Source organism: Notolepis coatsorum (genome assembly GCF_963971535.1).
Source record: "Notolepis coatsorum genome assembly, chromosome: 1".
Taxonomy (NCBI): Eukaryota; Metazoa; Chordata; class Actinopteri; order Aulopiformes; family Paralepididae; genus Notolepis; species Notolepis coatsorum.
In genome coordinates this window covers 308,255,473-308,282,881 of record NC_140165.1, presented here as the reverse complement: position 1 = coordinate 308,282,881, position 27,409 = coordinate 308,255,473, and the positions used below count along the sequence as shown (strand labels likewise).

The window sequence follows — 27,409 nt, the reverse complement described above, 5'->3', positions numbered from 1 at the left end:
AAGCATTTGTTGACTCATGTTGATAAGAGTATTAAAACGTGGAACTTGGAAAAGATCCGTTTAAGGTAGATAAAAGAAAATACATAAAAGCGATGAATTCGCGATTAATCGCGAGTTAACTATGGACAATCATGCGATTAATGAGATAAAATATTTTAATCGATTGACAGCACTAATATATATATATATATGCCGGAGTAACTGCCGATGAGAGCCCCCGCCTCCCACAGAGAGCAGACTGAGAGACCGGAGATACAGACTGGCTAAAAGTGTCGGTGACGTTCTGTGTAAACAAACACAGCGTGTAAATGTAAAGGGCAATATCGAGTTCATGTCAATTAAGTCTAGTAGATATAGTAATGATCGCGATTGGGCCTGATGTGTGCTGCACACCTTGACGAGGTGGGCGATGCGTGCGGGGGACCTGAAGACGATCCACTTGTCCACGGCGATGGTCTCCTGGCCCTCCTCCATCTGGATGGTGATGTCTCCTCCGAAGAACAGCAGCGAGAACGGAGACGCCTCCGTACAGTCGTACAGGAAGATCTGGAGACAGAGAGACACACGTACTTATTAGTGATGCAGGGCATCGATTTTCCAATGGTCTTTCAATTGTAAAATGAAATAATAATAAAAACTAGTGCTGTCAGGCGATTACATTTTTTTTATCTAATTAATTACAGGATTTGTAATTAATTAATTAATCTAATTAATCGCATTTTAATCGCATAACCATTTTAGGCCTGATATTATATAATCATATATTTCAAATTGCATGTGGCCGGATGGCAGAATTCAGTACTGTATCTACAAAACCTTCTGTTTAATCATCTTCCCTTTATTCATTTGCTTAGATTTTTCAGGTCTGGTCAATTTTAGCACGGTGTTATTCACAGTCAAAGATAAAAAGAAAAAAAAAGAATTGAATTGATATTCTCATTTGGTTCATTGCAATTTACTCGAGCCTAGTAACATACACAGTATTTCTGACACTGGGAATACATTCCCTGAGATCCATAGATGTCCCTAGAATCAGATACCAAGAACATGCAAATGGACCATATTAAAAAAAAAAGTCTGTAAATGTGTATTCTACGTTCTTATGGAATTAATGAGATAAAAAAATACAAATAATAATAATAAAAAAAAAAAACATTTTGAGTTAATTTTCATAACGCGATAATTTGCTGTGTAATTAATTAATCTAATTAACGCGATAAACTGACAGCCCTAATAATAATGTAAACTATGGATGACTTGGTCGCAGTCAACCAGCACCTGCTAACGGGTCGGACCCTTTAGCTCAGTGGTTCTCAACTGGTCTAGCCTCGGGACCCAACATTTTCCTTAGTCATTAAGTCGCGACCCAAAATTTTGAACCACTATGATTTATGTAAAAAAAAAAATATTACGCAATCTTTCAAAACATGAAATAAACACAAAAAAGTGCAACAAGAGTGCAACTGTGGCTAAAAACCCAATGAAATAAAAGAATAATAAATAATATATGCTTCTTAGCAGATTTCTTAGCTTAACATAACAGACCTAAATTTGGGGGAACTAATGGGATAACTGAGGTTGTAACAAAAGTGCAACTAGGGCTAAAACCCAATGAAATAAAATAATAATAAATAATATGCTTCTTAGCAGATTTCTTAGCTTAACATAACAGACCTAAGTTTGGGGGAACTAATGGGATAACTGGGGTTGCAACAAAAGTGCAACTAGGGCTAAAAACCCAATGCAATTAAATAATAATAATAAATAATTATGCTTCTTAGCAGACTTCTTAGCTTAACATAACAGACCTAAGTTTGGGGGAACTAATGGGATAACTGGGATTGCAAGAAAAGTGCAACTAGGGCTAAAAACCCAATGAAATAAAATAATAATAAATAATATGCTTCTTAGCAGACTTCTTAGCTTAACATGCAGGGAACTAATGGGATAACTGGGGATGATGTTTGCTCCTGACAAGAGTCTCAAAGTCTGGGGTGATGGTAGACAAAGCAACTCTGAGGTCATGCTCAATGTCCAATCTGGTCCTCCGCTTTGTCTTCAGCTGGACCAGAGCTGAGAAGCCACTTTCACAAAGATAGGTAGTGAAAAAAAAAAAAAAATCTTTTTGTATTTTTTTTTACACACACATCCGCGACCCACTCAAAATGGCCCCGCGACCCACTTTTGGGTCGCGACCCACCAGTTGAGAAACACTGCTTTAGCTCAGCTGGTTAGTGCGGCTGCCTGTGGATCACGGGTTCAAATCTCTCAGTTACATTGGTGACAGCGGTGGGATCTCACTTCCTTGTGTAATCTGTGAAGCAGGTTCATGTAGCAATGTTGGTGGGATCTCAGTGCCTCAACCCCTGGGATAGAGCGCGCGGGGACGAAAGAACGTGCAAGGACGCGCACTTTCTCAGGGGGGGGGGGGGGGGGCGTATGTAAATTATGGATTAGTCGGTCGCAGTCAACCAGCACCTGCTAACGGGTCGGACCCTTTAGCTCAGCTGGTTAGTGCGGCTGCCTGTGGATCCTATGGTCAGGGGTTAAAATCTCGGTTACAATAACTACAGCATGTCATAACTACAGCATGTCATAACTACAGCCTGTCATAACTACAGCATGTCATAACTACAGCATGTCATAACTATTAGCATGTCATAACTACAGCCTGTCATAACTATTAGCATGTCATAACTACAGCCTGTCATAACTACAGCATGTCATAACTACAGCATGTCATAACTACAGCCTGTCATAACTACAGCCTGTCACAACTACAGCCTGTCATAACTACAGCCTGTCATAACTACAGCCTGTCATAACTACAGCCTGTCATAACTACAGCCTGTCATAACTTCAGCCTGTCATAACTACAGCATGTCATAACTACAGCCTGTCATAACTACAGCCTGCCTGTCAGAACTACAGCCTGTCAGAACTACAGCCTGTCATAACTACAGCCTGTCATAACTACAGCCTGTCATAACTACAGCATGTCATAACTACAGCATGTCATAACTACAGCCTGTCATAACTACAGCATGTCATAACTACAGCCTGTCATAACTACAGCATGTCATAACTACAGCATGTCATAACTACAGCCTGTCATAACTACAGCCTGTCATAACTACAGCATGTCATAACTACAGCATGTCATAACTACAGCATGTCATAACTACAGCATGTCATAACTTCAGCATGTCAACGTTCCGTGCCTCCCTGACTGGAACGGGCAACTGCGTAGTCGAGAAAAAAAAGCTTTTTAGGACTGTGCAAAAAGGAAACAGCACAGATCAGAGCTGAAACAGCTCATTGGTTGTGAAGACTAAATTGCCTAATCAAACCATTCAAGAAAGAAGGGTCAAAGCAGTCTATATCAGATTATTTTAAAAGCAACATAAGGGGAAGAGGAGACTCGGGAGACAGAAGAGAACGAGGGAGAGACCACATCACCCCCATCCTCAAATCACTCCACCGGCCTCCCGTCTCCCTCAGGGTTGAATACAAGGTCTCCCTCAGGAGCCGTCATCTCTCTAAAACCCCCCAGGACCAAGCTCCGTGCCATGGGGCTTTCTGCTCGGCTGCTCCCAGTCTGTGGAACTCTCTCCCCGACCACCTGAGACACAGCGGACTGTGTGGATGCTTTTAAACGGTTAAAAAAAAAAAAAAAACGTTTCAGTAGAGCTTTTTTTTACATCTTGATATGCTCCGTTTTTATCCGTTGTATTAAATGTTGCCGATATGCCGAGATCTTTTACCTGTAGCACTTTGAGATGCCACATATAAAGTGCAATACAAATTAAATTTATTATTATTAGTATTATTATTATTAAGGGTACAGAGTACAATGCACTACACATGAAATAGCAACTTTCGTTGCGGCAAAATAAAGTGAGACGCACACACATTATTTTGGCATAAAATGGTCTGAAAATATTCTTTAAAGTTGTTGCTATATTTAAGTCCACAGACTGTACATCACACACACACACAGACACACGTATATTTAAGTCCACAGACTGTACATCACACACACACACACAGACAGACAGGATTAGCAGAGGTTCCACCTGCCTCTGAGGACATGGTTACAGGAAACATACTGCTCGGCTGCCCGTCACAGTGGAGGATGCTCTGCATCTGTCCAGCAGCTTGGCCCGCTGCTCTCTGACCAGCTCACTGTTCTCCCTGCAGGTCTAGACATGCCCAAGGCTGCCACATAAATATATAATAATAACAATCTTCACAATTCTGTCTCTGCACACCGCCACAATGGACTTGAAATGAAAAACAGTCGAGATGTGCTGCGAGACGGTGCAGACTTTCGGCTTTAATTCGAGGGCATTTACAATCAAATTCCGGTGAACGGTGTAGGATTTACAACAGTTTCTAGACGTGCCCCTCCTCCTCCGCCCTTTTGAAAAGGGAACCAAAAGTAATTGGACAAACTAACAATCATGAATCAGATTGTCACTTTTAATACTTGGTTGCAAATCCTTTGCAGTCGATGACTGAAGTGTGGAACCCCTGGACATCACCAGATGCTGGGTTTCGTGCAACAAATGCATGCTCAATTGGATTCAGGTCAGGTGATTGACTTGGCCATTGCATAACATTCTACTTCAAAACTCTTTGGTTGCTTTCTCAGTATGCTTCGGGTCATTGTCCATCTGCACTGTGGCTGAATATGAGCAGATAATATTGCCCGAAACACTTCATAATTAATCCTGCTGCTTTTTGTCAGCAGTCACATCATCAATAAATACAAGGGAACCGGTTCCATTGGCAGCCATACGTGCCCACGCCATGACACACCACCATGCTTGACTGATGAGGTGGTATGCTTTGGATCATGAGCAGATCCTTTCCTTCTCCATACTCTACACTTTAAAGGAAGGAGGTATTGTAATAGTATAGTTTAGAGATACTTTAAGTTTAAAAATGACAGTTTAAATTGTATATTGTATAGTAGTGTACAATACAGTACATACTACCGTACTTTTCGGACTATAAGCCGCGGCTTTTCCCCCCATTTTTCGACCCTGCGGCTTATATAACGGTGCGGCTTATATGTGACTCGACGTGACCAAACCCGAAAATGTAAAAATCTAAATATTGCTTTTTTGACTGCATTGAAATGTTATTTATCTGTTCCCTTATTTGCTAAACTTAATACAACTTGTAAATGAGTTAATTCTTGTTATTTGTCCGACAGTATTGTGTCCCAATGCTAATTACATATGGTAATTAAACATTAAAACACCTGCGGCTTATAGTCCAGTGCGGCTTATATATGTACACATCATTCAATTTAGCTGCTGCGGCTTATAGTCAGGTGCGGCTTATAGTGCGAAAAGTACGGTAGATTGATGAAATATGAATTAAAATCGCAAAAAAAAAGAAAAACTACAAACAAGCGCTATATAGCGTTGCTGGCATTCAACGGTCGGCATCAACTAACAACATATAGCGTCGTTGGCACTCAAAGTGTTAACGTAGTAACGTTAGTAGAATAAATGGATGAAAACGTTATTTAACAGATTGCAGAATGGGTACAATACAATACGGCTCAATACAAACAATTGTTAAGGGGATGCAGATTGTTGTAGTTTGGAATGATCTAATTAATTATGGCGAAATTAAAAGCAAGTACAAAATCGATCTCTGACGGTGTCTGGGAGGATGGAGTCAAATGGTTATCCATCTGCTCCGTTATAAAGCACATGAGTAAGCAATCTGAGGAGGACGCAGCTGATATCCTGTATAGCCTCCCCATATGACCGGTTGGTGTCGGGAGACAGCAAATTATATTAATTATAGCGCGATATTGCAAGTGACTCCCAGAAATAGTTCTGATGTTTGGACTAATGGACGGAGTCGAAGTCCAGCCAGGGGAGAATTGGTTGCCTGTGTCTACTGCGCATGGGCGTTGGGCATTGAACGGCTCCGTATCTGGCTCGCGCAAATTACATGGCACCGTTGTCGGGGAGTTTTCAAAAAACGAAAACACCCTTTGAGCGTTGCCGCTAGGAAAACTCGTTTTCCTGCCAAAACGGCGTTTCCCTTTAACTTGGACATGCAAATGAAATAATTCGAAAATGAAACGTTGTAAGTGTAACCATGGCCTAAATGTTGAATGTGAATCAGGGTGTTACATTGTGGTCGTGGGAGATAAGACCCCCTTCCCCCCTCTCTCTTTGATCTACCCATCTTTCCTTCCTATCCACATCCCTACCCCCCATTCCTTCCTTTCCCACCTTTTCAGATGTCCCATTCCTGTGACCCCCACCCTTTACAGTTGTATGTATACAGATGGTTCAAGATCCAGTGAGGAGTCTCTCTTCCCGGGTGTACCAGCTAAACACTTGATGGGAGAGTCATCCAGCCTAACTCTGACTATTCTGTATTGATACTTTGATTGAGTTAATAAATTGTATTAACCAGGTCTCTTTTGACTGAGTAAGTTATTAGCTTCGGTTACTTTCCACCACGTGGTCTGTATGGCTTTAGGGGTGTATCGTAGCCAGGGTGAACCCACAGACAAACACACAAACAAACACAAAAGACACACACACTTGCATGTGTGTATGCGTACAGACACACACACGGAACTGACGGGGAGAGTTTTAACATGCAAAACATATTCATAATTACACAGTGTATCCCAGCTTGAGGGCTGTAAAAAAAAGAAAAAAAAGAAAGCCCTTATTAAAAAGGAAAGTCGTACAGGAATATGACACACAGCGTCTACGAGTACAAGCGTGTATATTACCGACATGAGGATTCGCTGACAGGGAGAGTTATGACACATGCAGACACACACATAACGAGGAGGAGAAGTGATATCATTATCACACGCTGTGCTGCAGTGTGTGGGGGAGAGTGTCCCGTTAGAGAGGGGGATAGAGAGGCTGTGAGTCGGCGAGATGTGTTTAACTGCCTCCAGTGTGGAGAGAAATGTCACCTCTCTCTCTCTCTGACTTTTATTTTGAACGTAAAACCAAAAATGAGGTTTGAAAATCATTCATTCATTTCCACATTTCTACAATTTGGATGCAATGGAAAATAGGATGGATGTGGGTTACAGTAATGCTACACACACACACACACACACACACACACACACACACACACACACACACACACACACACACACACACACACACACACACTGCCTCGGGTCAGAGGAGCCTGTGTGTTACCAGCAGGTCAAACCACCCCCATGTGTGAGAACATGTCAAAGCTGGGAGACGGAGAGGCACGTAAGGAGAAGAGAGAGAGAGGGAGAGATAAGAGATTGAGAGACAGAAGAGATTGAGAGACAGAGAAGAGATTGAGAAACAGAGAGAAGGGATTGAGAGACAGAGATAATATATTGAGAGAGAGAAGAGATTGAGAGACAGAGAAGACATTGAGATAGAGAAGAGATTGCGAGACAGATAATATATTGAGAGAGAATATATTGAGACAGAGAGAAGAGATTGAGAGAGAGAAGAGTTTGAGAGAGAAGAGATCACTCTCTCTCTCTCTCCCTCCCGCACGTCACGCAGCACATGAAAAAAGAAACACATAACGCTGGAGACAATGAGGCAGAGGCTCATTTCAAGGTGGTCCAGTGGGCGGCGGTGACGCGCTCGGCAGCAGTGAGACCCGACCAGCCCAAGTACGGGGCTGCCGCTTTTAACATAATAATCAGACCATATCTCCAACGAAGCGCTGACATCGGTAGATACGTCATTAGGGCCGGGGCGATTCTTGCTAAAATGTGAATCACGATTTTTCTCTCTAAGAATTGAGATCACGATTCTCTCACACGATTCTTATTTTTTCAATAAAATTGAAAATGTTTACCGTATTTTTAAAATGTATTGCACTCTTTCTTAAACAGACAACATAACATATATATCAAAGTGCTTGACTTAAACTTAAACATAACATATATGAAAGTGCTCGACTTAAACTTAAAAGTCTCTTGTAACATACAAAATAACTCAAGTCAGAATCGTCATCATTTAAAAAAGTTAAGTAAAAAAAATAATATATACGGTATATATATATATTATTTAATTTTTTAATGAAAGAAAAAATCGTCATAACTTAGAAATGAGATTGCATGAGCGGCTAAGTGGCGCAGTGGGCAAGGCGCTCGCCACTAGTGCAGGAGATGCTGGGTTCGAGCCCAGCTCTCGGCATTGCTACCAGCTTGGCTGGTCGTTAGGGGTGGGAAAGCTGGTGGGTGGGTCCTGGTCGTTGTAAACAGCGACTCCTACAGTTCGGTCGGGGCGCCTGCTCAGCGAGGAAAAGGATCTAAGGGTGGTGGTGTGATCCTTCCAGGATATAATGACTAACATTGGGATGGGAGAAAAACGGAGGAAAAAGGAGGGGGGAAAAGATAAAAATAGATCTATGAATCGAAATCGTGATTTTTTTTCCGATTAATTGCCCAGCCCTATACGTCATACGTGTGTAAATCTGTTCCACGGAACGGAAAACGTTGACCAGGCTGCAGAAGCAAATTAGTGGGGGGGCATAAAATATTCTCGGGGGGGCAATGATTTTTCAACATAACAGGTTCCCTTTCATCTGTTTCAGCTGGGACAGCGGCGCTGTGACTTGCTTGGCGCTGCCCACGGTGCTGAACTAAACAGCAGAGAGGCAACTGAAAAATCAAATTTCTCTCTCTCTTAACACTTTGAGTGCCGTTCACGTAGAACTACGTTTCTGTCGTCCGATCGTTGAGTGCCAGAAACGTAGATCTACGTTTCTGTCACGGTATTTCTTTTATTATCTATATCCATTCATAATTCAGCAGGGCACCTTGTGCATACTGTTCTGAGTGTGTCTGAGCTGGCAGATGGTATTATACCGCCCTCTAACGCCTTCGGCCAGTAATGCACCCGGTTAGAAATGGGTTCGTTTATTTTCTATACTGAGCTGGGCGTGGGGGCGGGTCCTAAACACTCCGGCAAAACACACGCTTCTAGGAATGGCTTGGACAACTGACCCCGCCCGCCCATTGAAGAGCAATGCCCAATAACGTCAGAGGCACGATCGCTGTGGATAACTGGAATGGCGATGAGATTATTGGATTCTTTTTTTTCCATTACTTCAGAGACCAGGTATAGGACACCATATATGAAAGCTTGCGTTGATCTGATATTTATTTCTACTGCGATTGAAGCTATGTGTTTATGTGTCTAGCTGTTCTGCCGTTGGGTTGCAGGAGGGGGGGGGGGGGGGGGCGCCGGTCTAAGCCACATTGCATGCGTGCACGACAAAGGATAATAGTGATGATCTAGCGTTGATTTCAGGAAGATCCGATAATCAGGCGAAAAATGACAACGTGTTTATTGAATTACACAAAAACGCTGTTTTCGAGACTTTTCCCTGGAAGGCACAACATGTTGCCAAGGACCACAAGTGATGGAGAGATCTCATTGTAGCCGTATGTCCCATGAGGGATGAAGAGGAGTAGGTAAGTGACCCCCCCCCCCCTCATATTGTGTCTGTGGGCTTTGAAGTTGGACAGCCTTTGACAGGGAGTTGAAAGGCATTTTAATCAAATATTCATCCAGTCTACAGCGCTGGCACCTTTACACCGGTCCTCCTCTCCACTCACACTCCTCCTGAGAGAGAGACACACACACACACGCACGCGCACGCACACACACCATGCACTACACCAGGGGTTCCCAAAGTTTTCAGGCCGCGACCCCAGAATAAATAAATTTTTTTTATAAAAGGAAATGTATGGTTGAAACATGCAAACGTTCAAACGCACACACACTAATACGCATGGGAGGCTTTTAACCAGGGCCAGACTGGGGAAATCATTCAGGCTAGGAAATATAGCCCAAGTCAGGCTACTTTTTAAGCGGGGGGGGTCTGGGGGTCCCCCACCACAACATTTTTTGTTACAAAGACTTAATTTCCTGCATTCTGGTGCAGGCATTTTTTTATTTGTACCCTTTAAATGCCAGTGTTTGTGATGGCATCACAAATTATTGTTAAAAAACAGGCTAGCATGTATGATTAGCAACAACACTGATTTTGATGGATTTTCTGTTTTTTTTGTAATGTCAGATTGAAAAAAATACTCACTCTTACCATAAGGGACTAAATTGTCCTCTTCAAAAAACGCCATAAAAATATTACTATATGTTGAAATAATTTACCACTTTTTCTTTCATAAATCTTTTATTCAACTTCAGTCCTGATCATAACAGCACATATTCAATTCATTTTTAATTCTAACCCTTTAAATGCCAGTGTGTGTGATGGCATATATTTGCAATATATCAAATGCAAAGTAGATTTTTCTGGGGGGGGGGTATTACAAGCTAGCATGTGTCAATGATTAGCAACAACACTGATTTTTAGTTTTTTGTGAGGGTCCCGCATCCACCAATCACATGCGGCTACCTTTGTGTGTGTGTGTGAGCGAGAGAGAGAGAGAGAGAGAGAGAGAGAGAGAGAGAGAGAGAGAGAGAGAGAGAGAGAGAGAGAGAGAGAGAGAGAGAGAGAGAGAGAGAGAGAGAGAGAGAGAGAGAGAGAGAGAGAGAGATAGTTCTCCAACTTGTGTGAGTTGCAGTGATCTCCTGGTTGTTCCCCACCTAGGTTATCTAACTATCGCGCTGCTGCAACAAAAAACACTGGCCTGGCCTGCTTCTAAGTTCAGTGGCCTGACTGCATTGAATTTTTATTTTATTTTTATTAATCTTATTTCTTTTAATCATCTCGCGACCCCCCCGCGGCGGCTCGCGACCCCCACTTTGGGAACCACTGCACTACACAAACACACACATCATGCACTACACAAACACACGCACACACACTACACAAAGACACACACACATACACACACTACTGCACGGACTACAACATATAACATATATCACGGCAGTTAGGGTACCCTACACAGTATGTATACTGCACCTGTGTATACTGTATACTTTACCTACTAGTATATATTCAGGTTCTAAGTGTTATTGACCATATTTATTGTAACCAATATTGTTTTGTGTTTTTGTGTATGTGTGTGTGTGTCATCATCCCCCAGGTATGCAAAAGGATAGGGCCAATATTGTTTGTGTGCGTGTGTGTGTGTGTGTGTGCGTGTGTGTGTGTGTGTGTCTGGCATCCCCCAGGTATCTGGCTTCCCTTGCACCATCTGCGGCTCAAGGATCGGACTCAACGCCCACGAGAAGTGGCACCAGCGGCAGCATCGCTGAACCCCCCGCCCCATCCCTGGAGCAAGCGGCATCATCGAACACGATGGACAGCTAAGAGAGAGTGTGTGTGTGTGCGCGCGTGTGTGTGTGTGTGTGTGTACTCACACTGCTGGTCCTCATCTTGAGGTGGTAGATCAACCAGGTGAAGTTGAACTGGTTCTCCTCAGCGTTGACGGACTTGGGGTGGATACACACCTTCCCGTCAGCCTGGGTGTACACCTTACACCTGGACGAACACAAGAGGAGCCGTCAGCCTGTGTGCGTGCGTGCGTGCGTGCGTGCGTGTGTGCGTGTGTGTGTGTGAGCGCATCTTAAGCACGGTCCACTTTGCCCAAAGATGGAGTTAGTTTATTTTTAAACTAACGCAGCTCAAAGAAAACACATCAATCGAAGTGTCTTTGGCTGGATTCCCTCTATCTGATGGGAAGCACGCAGTGAGGCTGCTGTCAGCGGCATCAGACAGGCCCTACATCAAACAGGCCCATTAATGACTAACGACTATATTTAGTATGTTTAGGAGAAGCCCCACGGGATCGTTCCTGTCAGAGGTAGAAACACTCAATTTGATAGGGATGCACCGATCCGACTTTTTCAGTCCCGATACCGATACCGATACCTGGGTTTGGGTATCGGCCAATACCGATACTGATCCGATCCCCATTGTCCAATCCCCCCCCCACCTCCCTCTGTCTCTCTATCTCCCTGTCTCTCTACCTCCCTCTGTCTCTCTCTACCTCCCTCTGTCTCTCTATCTCTCCCTGTCTCTCTACCCCCCTCTGTCTCTCTACCTCCCTCTCTCTACCTCCTTCTGTCTCTCTACCTCCCTCTGTCTCTCTACCTCCTTCTGTCTCTCTACCTCCCTCTGTCTCTCTACCTCCCTCCGTCTCTCTCTATCTCCCTCTGTCTCTCTACCCCCCTCTCTACCTCCCTATGTATCTCTCTACCTCCCTATGTCTCTATCTACCTCCATATGCCTCTCTCTACCTCCCCATCTCTCTATTTACTAGGGATGGGTATCGTTAGGATTTTATCGATACTACTACTCTTATCGATACTGCTTAAAGGTTCGGTACTTTATCGATACTCTTATCGGTTATTTTTTATTATTTTGCAAGAAAAAAAAACAATTAATTAAGAACAGAATCGACATTGCTTTATTATTCTTTTATATAACTATATAAATATAAATAAATATTATTTCTTCAGCAGCAACAGCAGCAGCAATGTTTTAAATGTGTCTGAATTATAGACTTTTTATAATTAACAACAAATGTAAGATAAAAAAGTTGGAGTCATACAATACTATTTTGATTGACAGTCGATCTGCCAATTACGTCACACCGCTTGCACCCACCTCTTCTTCTTACCACCAATCGGAAGCTCTCGTTCGTTTATTTACGTCCGGATTGTCAGCCATTATTCTACACGGAGCTCAGGCTAATAACGTTAGCTCCCCGCCAGCCACATTGACAAGTACCAGCGCTTATACATTACTGGCAAATGTCTTGTTGCACTTGTGGCAACGAGCGTTGTCCGCATCGACTTTAGTAAAATAGATCCAGACTTTTGAACGTTTCGTTCTGTCCGCCATGATGAGAGCAGAGCTGTCTGTACTCTGTAGCCTACAACAGGTACTAGGGTGATTCGGCAGACGGCAGCAGCCTGCGGGCCAGTTCTACGGCGACTAGAGTAACAGTTCCCCTTCTTCTCCACAACCTCTTCCGACACAGTCCCCAGGTGGCGCCTCGGGCACACGGGCACACCTGTCACATGACCCTGTCACATGACCCTGCTGAGCTCCAGCTGCTGCTGCTGCAGGGGATCAATACGGATCATCTCACATGTCTCCGTCCCGTCAGAATCACGTCTCCTCAGGTGTGGTATGAGCACCAGCTACATGATGCTACAAGCTACATGGTGCTACAAGCTACATGATGCTACAAGCTACATGGTGCTACAAGCTTCATGATGCTACAAGCTACATGATGCTACAAGCTACATGGTGCTACAAGCTACATGATGCTACAAGCTACATGACGCTATAAGACACAAGCCGCTACAAGCTACATGATGCTACAAGCTACATGACGATACAAGACACATGACGCTACAATCCACATGGTGCTACAAGCTACATGGTGCTACAAGCTACATGGTGCTACAAGCTACATGATGCTACAAGCTACATGACGCTATAAGACACAAGCCGCTACAAGCTACATGATGCTACAAGCTACATGACGATACAAGACACATGACGCTACAATCCACATGGTGCTACAAGCTACATGGTGCTACAAGCTACATGATGCTACAAGCTACATGACGCTATAAGACACAAGCCGCTACAAGCCACATGATGCTACAAGCTACATGATGCTACAAGCTGCTACATGACGCTATAAGACACATGACGCTACAAGACACAAGCCGCTACAAGCCACATGATGCTACATGATGCTACAATCCACATGGCGCTACAAGACACAAGCCGCTACAAGCCACATGATGCTACATGATGCTACAATCCACATGACGCTACAAGACACAAGCCGCTACAAGACACATGACGCTACAAGACACAAGCCGCTACAAGCCACATGATGCTACATGATGCTACAATCCACATGACGCTACAAGACACAAGCCGCTACAAGACACATGCCGCTACAAGCCACATGACGCTACAATCCACATGGTGCTACAAGCTACATGACGCTACAAGCCACATGATGCTACAAGCTACATGCCGCTACAAGCTACATGACGCTATAAGACACAAGCCGCTACAAGCTACATGGTGCTACAAGCTACACGATGCTACAAGCTACATGACGCTATAAGACACATGACGCTACAAGACACAAGCCGCTACAAGCCACATGATGCTACATGATGCTACAATCCACATGACGCTACAATCCACATGACGCTACAAGCCACATGATGCTACAAGACACATGATGCTACATGATGCTACAAGACACATGATGCTACAAGCCACATGATGCTACATGATGCTACAAGCCACATGATGCTACAAGCTACATGATGCTACAAGCCACATGACGCTACAATCCACATTATGCTACAAGCCACATGACAAGCTACATGATGCTACAAGCCACATGATGCTACAAGCCACATGGTGCTACAAGCTACATGGTGCTACAAGCCACATGATGCTACAAGCTACATGATGCTACAATCCACATGGTGCTACAAGCTACATGGTGCTACAAGCTACATGATGCTACAAGCTACATGACGCTACAAGACACATGCCGCTACAAGCCACATGCCGCTACAAGCCACATGATGCTACAAGCTACATGGTGCTACAATCCACATGGTGCTACAAGCTACATGATGCTACAAGCTACATGATGCTACAAGCTACATGATGCTACAAGCCACATGATGCTACAAGCTACATGATGCTACAAGCTACATGATGCTACAATCCACATGGTGCTACAATCCACATGGTGCTACAAGCTACATGATGCTACAATCCACATGGTGCTACATGATGCTACAAGCCACATGATGCTACAAGCTACATGATGCTACAAGCCACATGATGCTACAAGCTACATGGTGCTACAAGCTACATGGTGCTACAAGCTACATGATGCTACAAGCTACATGATGCTACAAGCCACATGATGCTACAAGCTACATGATGCTACAAGCTACATGGTGCTACAAGCCACATGGTGCTACAAGCTACATGATGCTACAAGCCACATGATGCTACAATCCACATGGTGCTACAAGCTACATGATGCTACAAGCTACATGATGCTACAAGCCACATGACGCTACAAGCTACATGATGCTACAAGCTACATGGTGCTACAATCCACATGGTGCTACAAGCCACATGGTGCTACAAGCTACATGATGCTACAAGCTACATGGTGCTACAAGCTACATGATGCTACAATCCACATGGTGCTACAAGCCACATGATGCTACAAGCTACATGATGCTACAAGCCACATTATGCTACAAGCTACATGGTGCTACAAGCCACATGATGCTACAATCCACATGATGCTACAAGCTACATGATGCTACAAGCCACATTATGCTACAAGCTACATGGTGCTACAAGCCACATTATGCTACAAGCTACATGGTGCTACAAGCCACATGATGCTACAAGCCACATGATGCTACAAGCCACATGGTGCTACAAGCTACATGGTGCTACAAGCTACATGATGCTACAAGCTACATGGTGCTACAAGCTACATGATGCTACAAGCTACATGATGCTACAAGCCACATGATGCTACAAGCCACATGATGCTACAAGCCACATTATGCTACAAGCTACATGATGCTACAAGCTACATGGTGCTACAAGCCACATGATGCTACAAGCCACATGATGCTACAAGCTACATGGTGCTACAAGCCACATGGTGCTACAAGCTACATGATGCTACAAGCTACATGATGCTACAAGCCACATGATGCTACAAGCTACATGATGCTACAAGCTACATGGTGCTACAAGCCACATGGTGCTACAAGCTACATGATGCTACAAGCCACATGATGCTACAATCCACATGGTGCTACAAGCTACATGATGACAAGCTACATGATGCTACAAGCTACATGATGCTACAATCCACATGGTGCTACAAGCTACATGATGCTACAATCCACATGGTGCTACAAGCTACATGATGCTACAAGACAAATGCCGCTACAAGCTACATGGTGCTACAATCCACATGGTGCTACAAGCTGCATGGTGCTACAAGCCACATGATGCTACAAGCTACATGATGCTACAATCCACATGATGCTACAAGCTACACGATGCTACAAGCTACATGATGCTACAATCAACATGATGCTACAAGCTACATGATGCTACAAGCTACATGGTGCTACAAGCCACATGATGCTACAAGCCACATGATGCTACAAGCTACATGATGCTACAAGCCACATGATGCTACAAGCTACACGATGCTACAAGCTACATGATGCTACAATCAACATGATGCTACAAGCTACATGATGCTACAAGCCACATGGTGCTACAAGCCACATGGTGCTACAAGCCACATGATGCTACAAGCTACATGATGCTACAAGCTACATGCTACAATCCACATGGTGCTACAAGACACAAGCCGCTACAAGCCACATGATGCTACAAGCTACATGGTGCTACAATCCACATGATGCTACAAGCTACATGGTGCTACAAGCTACATGATGCTACAAGCCACATGATGCTACAAGCTACATGGTGCTACAAGCTACATGATGCTACAAGCCTCATGATGCTACAAGCTACATTACGCAACAAGACACATGGTGCTACAATCCACATGATGCTACAAGACACATGGTGCTACAAGCCACATGATGCTACAAGCTACATGGTGCTACAAGCTACATGATGCTACAAGCTACATGGTGCTACAATCCACATGGTGCTACAATCCACATTATGCTACAAGCCACATGATGCTACAAGCTACATGGTGCTACAAGCCACCTGGTGCTACAAGCTACATGGTGCTACAATCCACATGGTGCTACAAGCTACATGGTGCTACAATCCACATGGTGCTACAAGCTACATGGTGCTACAAGCTACATGGTGCTACAATCCACATGATGCTACAAGCTACATGGTGCTACAATCCACATGATGCTACAATCCACATGATGCTACAAGCTACATGGTGCTACAATCCACATGATGCTACAAACTACATGGTGCTACAAGCTACAAGCTACATGGTGCTACAATCCACATGATGCTACAAGCTACATGGTGCTACAATCCACATGGTGCTACAAGCTACATGATGCTACAATCCACATGGTGCTACAATCCACATGGTGCTACAAGCTACATGATGCTACAATCCACATGGTGCTACAAGCTACATGGTGCTACAAGCTACATGCCGCTACAAGCCACATGATGCTACAAGCTACACAATGCTACAAGTCTGTTCTACGAGACACTTTGGCAGGTAAACAACTAGACTTGTTCTAAAGGTTTGGCTGGTTACAATAACAAAAGCGTCTGGTGGATTTATGTATCTATAATCAGACACGACCGCAGCAGACTGCAGAGAGTGGCTCGACCAGCCAAGCGTATAATCGGAGGTGAACTTCTCACTCTCCAGGACATTTACACCAGGCGTTGCAGGGCCAAGGGTAAGAGAATAGTCAAAGACTCTAGCCACCCGAATAACTGCCTCTTTGCACTGCTGCGGTCAGGCAAGCGGTATCGTAGTATCATGGCCAGTACAGACTCAAAAGGAGCTTCTATCCCCCAGGCCATCAGGATGCTCAATACGGACTCTATGCAACACTAACCCATCCATGCTACACTCATTGCACACACTCACTTTAAACACTCACCTTTAACATTCACTTTAGACACTTTTTAACACTACACCATATTTTTTGAATTGGTGAATATGCATTATGTTTGTCTCAAGGCTAGTCCTGCATGCATCAAACAAAGCGCATGTTGGTGATGTTATGCTCTGTGCCATTATTACAATCTAAAATGTAATAAATTGTGGAATATTACTATAATGAGCTGTATGTGTATGAACCAAGCGTCCTATGATCTCACACTCTTAGGAGCAAAACGGAAAAAAGCATTTCATGTAAAAGTATTCTGTATTTTTGTATGACAACTAATAAAGAAACTTGAACTTGAAACTTTTTATCTATTTATTACTAAAATATTTGCACTACATCCCTACCTTGTTTTGCATTTTTTTAAGTTAGCATTTTCTAGTTCATTGTTTGCATTTGTACTTTAGGTTGTACTTTAGTTTGTATATTTTGTATAGTGTTTGGCCTTTATTCTTTTTACTGTATGAAGCACAATCTCAGGAGGCTCATACAGAACAAAGCATTTCACTGTCATGTACGTGTACCGTATATGTGACACATAAAACTAAACTTGACACAGTGGTCGGAAAATGAAAAAGGTTACGTTTCCCTGCTCAATGTGGACTCAATGTAACATGATTCATCCATTCTAACTAGGGATGTCCAATATTATCGGCCTACCGATATTATCGGCCGGTATTGGCACCTGTTCCACCCGACGGGGTCGGTACCGACCCCCAAAATTACAGTGTTGCAGAAATTTTGCGATTTTAATATCAAACGTTTTCAAGTATTAACATCACTAACATGTCACAACAGCATGTAGAATGTATATAATCATCAATACGTTAGTTTATTCAGGATAATAAGCCACAAAAGGTAACGTTTTGACAAATATTGAAACGCAGTTAGTTTCTCCTCCCTATTGTTAGCATGTAGCAACAATTAGATCTGAAATTAGTTTCAAAATGGTTGCACTGTGGTGAAAATAAAAAAGTACAGTAAATTACAGTAGATATCATTATCTGTTCTTATGCATGCCTGGTGATACTAAATCCAAATTGAACTTGGGCATTTGAAAGATAATATATGTATATATATATATATATATATATATATATATATATATATATATATATATATATATATATATATATATTAGTGCTGTCAAACGATTAAAATATTTAACTCGATTAATCGCATGATTGTCCATAGTTAACTCGCGATTAATCACAAATTAATCGCATTTTTATTTTTAATTATTTTTTTTACCTTAAACAGATCTTTTTCAAGTTCCAAGTTTTAATACTCTTATCAACATGCAAGTCAACAAATGCTTGCTTTGTGCAGCCATTTAACACAAAAGGATGACCCTCATGCATTGCAAATTTGCATCAAATTCAAAACAGAGTGATGCACAAAATAACTTAAAAGAAAATAATAATTTAAAACAATGAATAAAGTATGCATGAAATAATAGGGGAAAGAAAACGTTAGGAACTTGTTACATTCACACACACAAGGGCTGATTAATCACACACCCCCCTCTCTCCCTCACACACACTCTCTCAGCTCTTTTTCTCTTTTGCCCCTTCCTCATCTCTCTCACCCCCCTCTCTCTCTATATCTCACACACACACACACACACACGCACACACACACACACACACACACACACACACTTCAGAAACAAACATAGTATCAATGAGAGCATCAATAATACACCTGAGTGAAGTCTAGTAAAAAATTTTTTTTTTTTTTTTTTTTTTAGTTAATCTCGAGTTAAAAAAATTAGTGGCATTAATAGAATCGGGAGTTAACGCGATATTAACGCGATATATTTGACAGCCTTAATATATATATATATATATATATATATATATATATATAAATGTGCGAATTGGCTATAATAAGGTAATTTATAAGCCTCCTATTCTATAATAATATTTCAAATTGCATTGGTCCGGATGGGAGAATTCAGTACTGCATCTACAGAACCTTCTGATTAATCATCTTCCCTTTATTAATTTCCTTAGATTTTGTGTACACATGATCTCAAGAAGGTACTGAACGAGATCAGTGGCAGTTTTTTATGTTTGGTCATTATTAGCATGGTGTTATTCACTAAAGATGCAAAGAAAAATCATAATTCATATTCTCATTTTGTTTCATCACAATTTAAACAAGCCTAGTAATAGACACAATATTTCTGACACTGTGAATACATTCCCTGAGGTCCATAGATGTACCTAGATACCAAGAATATGCAAATGGACCTTGTAGAAGTGGAGCAATATTCCATTTACCTAGGTATATATTTTAGGTGGATTTTCACCACGGGTGGAACAATGTAATATCAGAAATTATCGGTATCGGTTTAAAATCTTTATTTAATATTTTTTTACATTAATTTAACCTTTATTTACCCAGGCAAGCAAGTAAGAACAAATACTTATTTTATTTATTGTGAAAAGTATGCATAATATTGTGTTTTTTGGGGGGGAAACCCCACATATATATCGTATCGGTTGATATCGGTATCGGAAATTAAGAGTTGGACAATATCGGGATATCGGTAAAAAAGCCAATATCGAACATCCCTAATTCTAACATTCCACATGCACACACTCGCTCACTTTAAACACTTTTGAAACATTACACGGTTTATTGTATCCATTTATTCGTACACATTTTCACTACCTCTTCTACCTAAATTTAGCATTTTGTACAATTTAGTTTTGTATATTGTATATTTTGTATAGTGTTTGGTCTTTTACTGTATGAAGCACAATCTCAGGAGGCTCATACAGAATTTCACTATAATGTACCTTATATGTGACACATAAAACAAAACGTGAAGACTTGTGTCTGGTCTGAGGACTCACCCTGGTCTCTTCTTGCCGTTAGTAGGTCTGATCATGGCCACCTTCGGGTACAGGCCCGCCACGACCACCGCCTTGATCAACTTCTCGTTTTCTGACCAACAGCAATGAGTCAGAGGGAAAGGCAATAACGGACGTATTAATCATACAGGAGCAAAACCTAAAAAAGTGGGTAAAAACCTCCTATCTGCACTTTGCGAGGCACTAATATCTGGTCGGTATTGTTAACACATAATAATAATAATAATAATAAATAATAATAATAATAATAATAATAATAATAATAATAATAATAATAATAATAATAATAATAATAATAATAATAATAATAATAATAATAATAATAATAATAATAATAATAATAATAATAATAATAATAATATAGTCCAAAAACAGTGTATTGTATTGGGGATCCTTATAGAATTGCATTCTGCAAGAAAACAACACATTTTTCTTTAGTTTTCTCAAAAAAGTGAATTTTTTTCTCATTGATTGATTGATTGATTGATTGATTGACCAGTCAGCCTTAAGTCTAAGACATTGCTTCAAAATGACCTGTTTTTATTAAGTGTTAAATACTGAATAGCTTGATAAATGTTCAGCCAGTCCACATGGAACCATGAGACCCTGCCAAGGAACCCTGGTCTACCCGAGAGGAACCCTGTTCTACCGGAGTTGAGGAACCCTGTTCTACCTGAGTTGAGGAACCCTGGTCTACCTGAGTTGAGGAACCCTGGTCTACCTGAGTTGAGGAACCCTGTTCTACCTGAGTTGAGGAACCCTGTTCTACCTGAGTTGAGGAACCCTGGTCTACCGGAGTTGAGGAACCCTGGTCTACCTGAGTTGAGGAACCCTGGTCTACCTGAGTTGAGGAACCCTGGTCTACCTGAGTTGAGTAACCCTGGTCTACCTGAGTTGAGGAACCCTGGTCTACCGGAGTTGAGGAACCCTGTTCTACCTGAATTGAGGAACCCTGGTCTACCGGAGTTGAGGAACCCTGTTCTACCTGAGTTGAGGAACCCTGGTCTACTGGAGTTGAGGAACCCTGGTCTACCGGAGTTGAGGAACCCTGGTCTAGTTGAGGAACCCTGGTCTACCTGAGTTGACGTTGGACTCCGAGTCTTTGGGGTTCTTGCTGCTGACGAAGCCTGCCGACATGAGATGCTCGGCAAACTGGCCCTTCATGTTGTGCAGCATCTAGAGGACAAAGGTCAAGAACAGAAGTCAAAGGTCAATGTCGAGCTCTCTCCAGAGACTCAATGTAGGCTAAAGTAGCTATCTGGAGTTCTGTTAACGATGCAAAAACTCGCCTTCCCAGATCTGCTGGTAACGTTATCCAGATTTAACGTTAAATGTATTGACGCTCGCATTCGCCTCGCGGTGCACGAATTCTCAGCTGTAACTCGAACTACTAGCAATGTCTGATCACTAAGTGTGTCCGACTCCTACCACCTAAACTGCACGGACTACAACATACTGTATGACGTATGACGTATATCATGCCAGTTAGGGTACCTTATGTATACAAAGTATACTGTATACTTTACTTGAGATACGATAAGATATTCCTTTATTGATCCCCTTGGGGAAATTCAGGCACCATAGCAGCATGGGGGAGATGGGAGGTACAGGTATGGGCAGGGTAATAGTAGAAAGACATAAATACAGGCAATACAATTATAGCACAGTAGGAAAGTTAAAATAGGCAGTGTAAACAATATAATTAACTCTGAATATACGCATCTGAGCAAGTAGGCAGTGAGTATACTATGAGTAAGTAAAGTATACAGTATACACAGGTGCAGTATACATAGGGTACCCTAACTGGCACAATATACGTCATTCGTTATACATTGTAGTCCGTGCAGTTTAGGTGGGAGTCAGACACTCACTGGTCAGACATTCCCAGTAGTTCTTGAGTTCTTAATGAATGGAGTATTTTTATTTATTTTTTATTATTGGAAAAAATTATTTCCAAGGTTTTTATGTACACCATATCTACACATTTTTATGTGCAGGACTTTATGAATAATGGATTTGTCGATTCAAGGTAACTAGCTCGAATAGCTCTTTTCTGTAGTTTAATAATAGGATCTATATTTGCTTTATAAACATTACCCCAGACCTCAACACAATATGACATATATGGCACAACAAGTGAAAAATACAATATATGCAAACATTTCTGATTTAACAGCTCCCTTGTTTTGTACAGAATGCCAACAGATTTGGCTAATTTACCTTTGATATATTGTATGTGGCTTATATATATAATATTATATTCTGCTGCCGTTAGTTTTCCGGCTGCTGCCAGCTGTCCCTTACTCATAGTATATATTCAGATTCCAAGTGTTTACTGCCCATATTTATTGTAGCATATAATATAACTGATCCTCCATCTGTACCTTTGTTTGTTTACTTGCTCATATTATTATATTTAGTGAATTATATTGTTTACACATTATATATTTTTATCTTTACTATAGTTTTAGTATTAAGGGATTTCCAGCATTCTAAACTACCAGAGTGATCAGTCTCCTGATAAGACTCTGACACGGACTCTCAGAATAGGAGTCATGGCCGTGTGCTGGATCAGCAGAGCTCTGTCACTCTGAGAGTCTTGGTAAGCGTGGTCCCGGCACTCACCTGGAGCGTGTTCGCAGACAGGAAGTTGTCCCAGCAGAATTCCCTCTCGTACCTGGAGCCCTGCCTCTTAGCCTCCTCCCAGCCCTGACCAATGAATGAATGAATGAATGAATGAATGAATGAATGAATGAATGAATGAATGAATGAATGAAAACTTTATTTAACAGATTGCAGAATGGGTAATACAGTACGGCTCAATACACACAATTGTTAAGGGGATGCAGACCTGAAAAAGATGTTTGTCTTGTTTCCATCAGGGTCCCCCATTTTCAATTCATATAGACATTTATGACATACACAACATACATGGAATTTTTTTTTGATCCACTTTTTCTCCCATTTTCTACATTTTCTCCCATCCCAATTTCGTATCATCCAATTCAACCCTCCCCTGTCACGAACGCTGTTTCATGCCTCCCACAAGCCGGCTGCAATGTGGACTAAGTCATACATAGCACAAGTCCCCTCCGGTACTTGAGGTAACAGCAGTCGCATCTTTTCACCTGCGCAGCTCGATCACTCAGTGGCGAGGAGTAACGCGTGGGAGGCTCACGCTGCCCCCGACACTTCCGGATTCTACTGCGCAGGCGCACCAACCGACCTGTAGGAGTCGCTGTCCACAACGCCTGATCCCCACCCATCAGTTTCCCACCCCCTAATACGGCCAATGTGTATTAGTATGAACGACCAGCTAAACTGAAAGCAATGTGGAGCGCTGGGCTCGAACAGGCAAGCCCAGCGTCTCCGTCATTCGTGGCGAGCGCCTTGCCCACTACGCCACGTAGCCGCCCTACAACATACATGACATTTATGGCATAGGGACATATAGGTATTTAGTACTGATACATTTGTGACATAAACGGTATTCAAATATAATCAATCAATCCACAATCTGGTTCAGACAAGACATTGGCATGGCAGATACGCTGATCAGAGATCAGTAAACTGTGAGAGATGTAGGGGTGGGGGGCGGGGGGTGTGTGTGATGGGGGGGGGGGGGGGGGGGGGGTTGTACCTGGAAGGCATTGATGACAGTGATATGGTCACTCTTAGAGTCTCTAGACAGGGTCCTTCTTCTCATGTCTGCTATCTTCTCCTTACCCTGAGAGAGAGAGAGAGAGAGAGAGAGAGAGAGAGAGAGAGAGAGAGAGAGTTTTTCAAACCTTTATTTAAACTCGAAAGGCAACTGAGGTTTGCCTCATTTACAGTCACGTCGAGTGTACATACAGAAATAAAGCAAAAAAAGGCATATAAAATCACACAGCATATACAATCATAACAATAAGACAACAAGGCGAGACAAAAGGAAGGATAACAACTCAATAAAACACACGTACAACCTGATTGACAAAGGTTGGAGATCAAGGTTTTAAACTCTGCAACAGAGGGCAGAATCTCAAGCTTTAAGGACTGTTGGGAGTTCATTCCATGAGCTAGAGGGGCATCATAGCTAAATAAAGATTTAGAGATTTATGTTCAGAGCAAACTCTTAAGGACCTTAACACTTTGGATTCCACGCCATGTTTTCCTTTTTACCCCCTTGATGCCCAAACCCACTCCAATGTTAACTTAATATCGCCTAATCTATGTTTTAAATTATGGCTATGTGTCTAATCTGCCCGTCGCTTATCAAAGACTCATTTTCCAGTCAACATTGTCAACAAGGCAGATTGTTTTTTTATCGCTTAATTTCCGTTTGATAGCATTTTGAAAATCACTCGTTTTCGCGGAAAAAAACAACCCTATGATGATAATCGTCTTTTACTGGAATATTCCAGAACGTTGTCATTTGTCGGCCTATTTATGAATCGTTCTCAAATAAACACTAGATGATCGATAGTATATGTGTGCGCACGCACGCTCGTGCCGCGCGCTGATAATCGCTGCTCTTATTTCCTGATGGCTTTTACAGTGAAACAGCAATATCGCATATAGTGGAAACGCTTATATCTCCGTGAAAACGAGTCTGATTATCCTAAGACTGATAACATAGATTCCTTACCTGACATCAGATGGTATCCAAATGGTTTATTCCAATTTCTGATCGCCATTCGAAAAAAATCGATAATTGAATTGATCCATCGTGTGTACAGTAGAACACATATTCGCCGTAGCACCAAGGTTCCAGAATGAACTCTGGTAGACCCCGGCTGCATCAGTGAGAAGTAAAATGTGGAGTCAGAAATTCGTTCTCCCATTCACTTTCATTGAGTCCACTCCAAAAGGGTGATTTACCATCTGGGAGACGATAGGGGGCACTTTTTTCACATCTGAGCGCCGGCGGTGCCTGGATATCCAACGGTAGGCTCGCTTGATGCAATATGATTTCAGATCGCTAATAAAAAAAAATTAAAATTAAAACCAGAGAAATCTCGTGATGGGCATTCAACGGTCGGGGGGTAAACCAGAGAAATCTCGGGTGTGGCATCCAAAGTGTTAAGGACCAGCCAGTCACTAGAAGGGGTTCCATAGGTTTCAGAATTCCATTCCAATAATGATGTAGTATAAGGAGGCAGCTTACCGTGTGTGCATGTGTGAGTGTGTGTGTGTGTATGTATGTGTATGTGTGTGTATGTGTGTGTGCGTGCGTGTGTGCATGTGTGTGTGCGTGTGTGCGTGTGTGTGTGCGTGTGTGTGCGTGTGTGTGTGTGTGTGTGTGTGTGTGTGTGTGTGTGTGTGTGTGTGTGTGTGTGTGTGTGTGTGTGCTCTACCATGGGGATGAAGAAGGGGTCTTTGAAGCTGAGCGAGGCTGCGATGGTGAGCACGGGGTCCAGGCAGCCCAGCAGAGCTCCGAACAGGATCAGCTTGCCGATGTGCGGCTCCACGGGCAGACGGGCCAGATGGAAGCCCAGCGCCGTCAGACACTCTGCCTGGTCCAGGGCGTTCTGGACACACAGAGACCCACACATGATGCTGCTGCTCACACAGAGTCACACTGGGACAACACTTCAAAGTGGACTCAGTCCACTGCTGTGGCTCAGTGTTGACTACTTATTATTGGCTAAATATTGGGCGATATATATACATTGTAAAGTATTCTAATGTTGCACTTATCTATATATATCTCACTCTCTCTAGTCTCTCTCTTTCTCTCTATATCTAGTGTATCTCTCTGTCTCTTTCTATATGTCTCTCACAAGTCTCTCTCTCTCTAGTCTCACTCTCTTTCTCTATGTCTCTTTTTCTATCTCTCTCTCTAATATAATATTGGCGATATATACATTGTAAAGTATTCTAATGTTGCACTTATCTATATCTCTCTCTCTTTATATATCTCACTCTCTCTTTCTCTCTATATCTAGTCTCTCTCTGTCTCTTTCTATATGTCTCTCACGAGTCTCTCTCTCTCTAGTCTCACTCTCTTTCTCTCTCTCTGTTTCTATATCTCTCTCTCTAATATAATATTGGCGATATATACATTGTAAAGTATTCTAATGTTGCACTTATCTATATATCTATCTCACTCTCTCTAGTATCTCTCTTCCTCTCTATATCTAGTGTCTCTCTCTCTTTCTACATCTCTCTCACGAGTCTCTTCCTCTCTAGTCTCACTCTCTTTCTCCATCTCTTTCTATATCTCTCTTTTTCTATATCTCTCTCTAATATAATATTGGCGATATATACATTGTAAAGTATTCTAATGTTGCACTTATCTATATATCTATCTCACTCTCTCGTCTCTCTCTTTCTCTCTATATCTAGTGTCTCTCTCTCTCTTTCTACATCTCTCTCACGAGTCTCTTCCTCTCTAGTCTCACTCTCTTTCTCCATCTCTTTCTGATCTCTCTTTTTCTATATCTCTCTCTAATATAATATTGACGGTATATACATTATAAAGTATTCTAATGTTGCACTTACAGGTGCAGCTCAATAAATTAGAATACCGTGGAAAAGTTATTTTATTTCAGTAAAATTCAATTCAAAAAGCGAAACTCTCGTAGATTATAGATTCATTACAAACAAAGTGAAATATTTCAAGCCTGTATTTGTTTTAATTTTGATGATTAGACGTCTTACAGCTCATGAAAGCCCCAACTTCTATATCACCGATAAAACATTTAAAATAGATGTATTTTTCTTTTGTATATAGAAATGTCGGCCTTCTGAAAAGTATGTTCATGTGTGTTCACTCGGTACTTGGTTGGGGCTCCTTTTGCACAAATGAATACAGCTAAATATATAGACTTTTCCACGATATTCTAATTTATTGAGCTGCACCTGCACCTGTGTATGATATGATCTCACTCT

The 27,409-nt window shown here is 42.1% G+C and overlaps 1 protein-coding gene across 1 annotated transcript in view; it reads right to left on the bottom strand.

Moving 5' to 3' along the window:
- The window catches only part of dhx36 (DEAH (Asp-Glu-Ala-His) box polypeptide 36), a 118,394-nt gene that overhangs the window by 4,010 nt on the left and 86,975 nt on the right, over positions 1 to 27,409 (bottom strand). The window contains exons 18-24 of the mRNA XM_084311232.1: positions 25,873 to 26,077; positions 24,177 to 24,263; positions 23,162 to 23,245; positions 21,613 to 21,712; positions 20,519 to 20,609; positions 11,343 to 11,463; positions 394 to 546 (exon numbers count right to left, since the gene is read on the bottom strand). Coding sequence (XP_084167358.1) covers positions 394 to 546; positions 11,343 to 11,463; positions 20,519 to 20,609; positions 21,613 to 21,712; positions 23,162 to 23,245; positions 24,177 to 24,263; positions 25,873 to 26,077 — 841 coding nt within the window. The remainder of the gene's footprint in view (positions 1 to 393; positions 547 to 11,342; positions 11,464 to 20,518; positions 20,610 to 21,612; positions 21,713 to 23,161; positions 23,246 to 24,176; positions 24,264 to 25,872; positions 26,078 to 27,409) is intronic.